This window comes from Monoraphidium neglectum, assembly GCF_000611645.1.
Source record: "Monoraphidium neglectum strain SAG 48.87 unplaced genomic scaffold scaffold01864, whole genome shotgun sequence".
Taxonomy (NCBI): Eukaryota; Viridiplantae; Chlorophyta; class Chlorophyceae; order Sphaeropleales; family Selenastraceae; genus Monoraphidium; species Monoraphidium neglectum.
In genome coordinates this window covers 6,518-11,552 of record NW_014011764.1, presented here as the reverse complement: position 1 = coordinate 11,552, position 5,035 = coordinate 6,518, and the positions used below count along the sequence as shown (strand labels likewise).

At 65.0% G+C, this 5,035-nt stretch overlaps 2 protein-coding genes across 2 annotated transcripts; both read left to right on the top strand.

The window, feature by feature from the left end:
- Positions 1-197: 197 nt before the first annotated feature.
- MNEG_9235 (hypothetical protein) lies at positions 198-788 on the top strand (the record flags this gene model as incomplete). The annotated part of the gene is made up of 2 exons (XM_014042295.1): positions 198-269; positions 558-788. The coding sequence occupies 2 exons, from the start codon at positions 198-200 to the stop codon at positions 786-788; spliced, it is 303 nt and encodes a 100-aa protein (XP_013897749.1).
- Positions 789-2,260: 1,472 nt separating this feature from the next.
- Positions 2,261-5,035, top strand: MNEG_9234 (hypothetical protein; the record flags this gene model as incomplete). Its single annotated transcript, XM_014042294.1, has 5 exons — positions 2,261-2,313; positions 2,410-2,569; positions 2,918-3,260; positions 3,605-4,921; positions 4,977-5,035. The coding sequence occupies 5 exons, from the start codon at positions 2,261-2,263 to the stop codon at positions 5,033-5,035; spliced, it is 1,932 nt and encodes a 643-aa protein (XP_013897748.1).

Genomic DNA, 5,035 nt, shown 5'->3' with positions numbered 1-5,035 from the left:
CGGCGGAGGCGGCGGCGGCGCCGCGGCCGGTGGAGGGGTATGCACTGCAGCGCTTCCTGGCGGACGTGCTGCGCTACGGGGACCTCCTTGAGGCCGGGTCCATCGCCCTGCTTGGCGTTGCCAGGGAGGAGGAGTTTGCGACGCTCTTTGGCCGCGGGCCCCACTGGGCGGTGGACGGGCCGGAGGGCGCCGCGGGCATGGCGCTGGGGCTGCACACGGCGTGGGTGGAGGACGCTGGCGGCCAGGTGGCGGGCGAGGAGGGCGTGGAGGTGCGCCAAGGGGGGAGGGGGGCGCGTGTGAGCGTGCGCGCCGCTTCTGAGCCTGGTCAGCTCTGAGGACTGGGGCGTGCATGAACTAGTCTTGCCGCATCCTGTGTGCTGTGCGGAGCGTGCCGATCTCGAGCAAGCTGCGCCCTCATGACGCTGCTTCAGCTGCTTGCCTGTGTCCTCCCTGCACCACCTCCAGACGCCACCCCTCAAATCCCCCAGGCCAGCACCCTCACCGCCCCCCATCACTCTGCCCTGCCCTGACCCCCTCCCCCCCCCCCCGTCCACCAGGTGTCCCCGCTGCTGTCGTATGCCGGGGAGGGCCTGGAGCACGCCGTCGCAGGCGTCACCTTTGAGGAGCCCTACGACCCCGCACTGCAGACCGCGGGCGGCGCCGGCGCCGGCGGCGCGCGGCCGGCGACCAACGTGGGGCCGTGGGTGGTGCCGCTCGCGATCACGTACGTGGGGGTCCTGGGCCTGGCTGTTGCAAAGTCGGTGGCGGGCGCAGCCTCCAACAAGTGACGGCCTCGTGTGTGGCGCATGGGCTGACGCATCGGCGACCACGACCGCGCCAGCGGCCATGGTCTCGCGGCGGTATGTTTTGCTGGGGCACACACCAGAAGCAACCGGCTGCTGGGAATGTGGCGTGGGTCTGCAAGCATAACCAGCGCCCATGCTTTGCCGCGGCTGGCCGGCTCTCTGGCGCCCGGCAGTGGCTGCTGGCAGCGTGTGGACCCGTTGCGTTGCAGCCTCATCGCCGCTGTCTCGCGGGACTTCTCTTCACACATGTCTCTCTGTTTGTGCGCAGCTCGTTCTGCTGGATGTTATCATTGCTTTGAGATGGGTAACAATGGCTAAGGGTGGCTGTGCCTGGGTGCACTTTGGGTTGCAGCACGTGAACACCTGTTCCTTGGGAAAAATCCAGAGGGTGAGTGAAGCAGCTCGAGCCCTGGCCTGACGAGCCGTCGCAGCATCGCCACTCGCAAACACTGAGTTGAGCTGGAGTCCAGCAGCGTATGGCGTTTGTTGCAATGGTCAAAGCGAGAAGAAAAAATGCCGGGCCTGGGGGATTGGGGAGTGGGGCAGTCAAGTAGGCAGGCGGGTCGGAAGGGCTGCAGACACATGCAGCTCGCTTGAGGGTGCGTGCACCACCTGAAAAGGTGGTCGATGGCCGCAGGCTGAGTCGGCGTCGCAGCAGTGCATGCGCTGGGCCGCTGACAGCGACCACTGCAACTCAACCTCTCTGCGAGCCAACGACTTTGTGCTGCGCGCCTCCGCGCACTGGCAAGCGCTTCCGAAGCATTCGGCCATGCGTGCGTGCCCTTCTCATCCTGGCCTCACCACCGCCAAATGCCTGTGCTACGGCACACTCTCTTTCCAGAGTGCTTCAGGTGCGGGGCTGTGGTATGCTGTGCAAGTGCTAAGTCGCCAAATTGGTGCAAGTGTTGCTCAACGGCAACGTCTTCCCCTCTTTGTCGGCAAGATTGAGCCGCGGCCGAGGGGCCTTGGGGGGTGATTTCCATCCTCATGAGGTGCTGAAGAAAGCTGGTGGTCTCCCTTGGCCGGTGGCCCTGAAGGCAAGGAGGAACCGCAGTGCGGCAAAGCTCGCACATCAGTGCTGTGCGTTGTCCAGCAGCCTGGCAGGTAGGGCGACAACTGCACTCGTGAACCCCCTCACCCCCTCGGTTGATCGACGCGCACCATTGCGTCCATTTTGACCTGTACAGTAGACCTTGCCTTGGTTGGAAGTGGGCATGCCAAACAATTATTCCTTTGCTCCAACGGTGCAATCAAATCAGTCAAAAACCACCGTAACACACACCCTTACTCTCCATTTTGCTCCCAGTGCGCGAGTCCCGTCAGCACCGAGCGTAGCGAGAAGCCACGGAGCAAGTACATCCTCCAAACTCGCGTTTGATTGCCACAACATGTCCAAGGAGCTTGGTGAAAGAAATCAGTAGATCCAGCTGACAAATACCGTATACAAAGCTACGATGTCGCGCGCCCCTGAGTTCCAGGCCGCCAGGCCCATCGGAAAGCAGCCTTGGTGAGGCCCGTGTGGAGCTCTAGCGCCACTCTCCGCGGGATCAATGCGTAAAAAATGGATAACCACCACCTTCTCATGCGTCCACCTCATCTGCAGGCCCTGGTACCAGGGCGAAGGAGGTGGCCGCATCTACCCGCAGGACGAAGATTCCGCCGGCCCTACCTGTGTCTCGTGGAACCAGGTGGCGGCCACCGGAGAGTACTTTGCCATCAAGAGCCTGTCGCGCGACTTCCTGGAGGGCGAAGACGGCATCGTGGTGAGCAGGCAGGCGGTGGGGAGAGCTGCCGGACGCGCGCGGCGCGTGTGCCGCTTGCTGCTGGCTGCGCGCACGGCAGCGACCCACGCGAAGTGGGGTGACCCGCCGCCCGGCAGGCACGCACGTAACGTAAAGATGCACGCTTGCTGCAGGCGCGCCTACAGCGTGCTGTTGGGCGCATTTGTCTTCATCTCCTGCGCAACCCAGCAACAGAGGGGCAGCACCCTAGCCCCAAAACATACCACAGGGATGATGCAGCCACATGCCTGCCTGCCGTCCAGCCAAACTAGCGCTCCCAGATGCATACATGACCCCGCCGCCACACCGCGACCCACTCCCAATTAACAGTACGCCATGCTGGAGGCGGAGGTGGATGCCCACCGCCGCATCTCCACCCCGGCCGTGCCGGCCTTGCGCGACGTGGTGCGTGACGAGGAGACCGGACAAGTGCACCTGGTGTTTGACTACGGTGGCCGCCCCATCCTCGATGTTGTCGACCGCACCTTCACGTTTGAGGGCACGGTGCTCAACACAACTCTGGCGGCGCACGCGACCGTGACGCTGCTAACGACGCTGCAGCAGCTGCACGCGTCTGGACACTCCTACAATGACCTGAAGCCCCACCAGCTGCTGTGGGACGCCTCGCGCGAGGCGCAGGACTTCCCTATGAAGCTGGCCGACTTTGGAGCAGGTGAGGAGGCATGCGCAGTCTGTTCACGTGTGCAGTGCGTCGGAGCAAGAGGGGCCGGGTCATGACTCCCTCGTTGGCATAGGGGGAGGGGATCCGGAGCACTAACCGTGGCTGGTTGGAATGTGTGCTGCTGGGCTGCAAGGCAAATCTGTCTGTGACAAAGTGGGGGCCTATTGTTACCAGGATGCATACATCCTTGCCCACCGCAATCTGCGTGGGGCGATGCACTAGAATCCATGCCAGCACTGGCCAAGGGTTGATGCCAGCAACACGGCCGCACACCAGCCGACCGTCTGATGTGCTACTTCCTCCCCCCCTCGGCCCCCGACTGGGCGCGTTTGCAGTGACCAAGATCGGCTCCAGCCAGCTGTTGAGCTGCACTCCTAGCTACATGCCGCCAGAGACGCACGCCATCGTGGCCAGCGGCATCGACGCCAGACGCCCCGATGGCATCCCCTCCACCCTCGGGCCCGCGTTTGACGTATGGGGAGCAGTGCTGAGCATCGCCACCATCGCCCTGGACGGCATCAACCCTTTTGAGGCGCCGTTGTACAGCAAGGAAGACCGCCCCGAGCCCTACCCGCGCATCCCGGGCTGCAGCTGGGACCCCTATGACGCGCAGGTGGTGCTGGAGCAACCCACTGCGTACGAGAGCTCCCCCACCTGGGACGACCTTGACCCCGACCTGCAAGACTTCATCCGCGCAGGCCTCCACCCCAACCCAAAGGAGAGGGCCACCATCCACCAGCTCATGGCCATGGAGTGGGGCCGCCGCTGCATGGCCTTGCTGACGTCAGCCTCCAGCGGCGACGACAAGGAGGGCGTCGGCAGCCACGATGCACAAGAGCGTGAGCAGGCCTTGGACCCGGAGGCAATGACGCCGCCACCGCAATCGGCGCCCGAGGCGGACGGCGTTGAGGGGAAGATGGGCGTTGAGGGGAAGATGGGCACCGCGGCCATCACCCCCACAGTCGAGTCGTCAGAGCCCTGCGCATCATCCGAGTCCGCCCAAGACAGCATCGGCCGCACCCAGCTGCTGGCAGCGCTCCAGAGCACGGGCGAGGCGGAGCCGGCCGTGAAGGCCCACGTCCCGCACATGACCAGCCTTCCCACCACGCACAGCGGCGACGCCGCCATACTCGTGCTGACCGCCGAGCTAAAGGCGGCGCAATGTGAGCGCGATGACGCGCGCCAGAGGCTGGCAAAGGAGCGGCTCGAGACCCGCGCGTTGATGGAGCGCGTGGACGCGCGCATGAGTGAAATGGGGCAGCAGATCCAGGTCCTCATGGATCTGGTGTCCACAATGCAGGCCAACAACGGCATGGCGAGCGGTGGGATGCAGGAGGTCTTGCACCGGCAGTCCAGCGCTGGCGCTAGCAGCGAGGCGTCCGGTGTTGCCACCCCCTCCCGAACCACCGACGCGGACCACGCTGCCTCCAGCAGCGGCGGCGGCGGCGGCAGCAGCAGCCGGAGCCTCAACATCAGCATCTCCGGCGGCGGAGCCGCCGGCGCTGGCGCCCGCAAGCGCGGCAGCGTGGGCGCCGGGGCGCGCGTGCTAAAGGAGATGTGGGGGGATGTCAAGGCGGCGGGGCGGGCTGTGGCGGGCTGGCTTGAGCAGGCCCTGGCGCTGCCGTCAAGCAGCAAGCACTGCAACAACAGGGGTTTTCCTTATTCGCTCCTCTGGGCTCCCAGCGGCTCCTCCCCGCTCCTTGGCAGGCAAGGACCAGGAAGGAAAGCTGCAGAGTTTCTTCACCACCCAGCGCGACTTGCGGTGA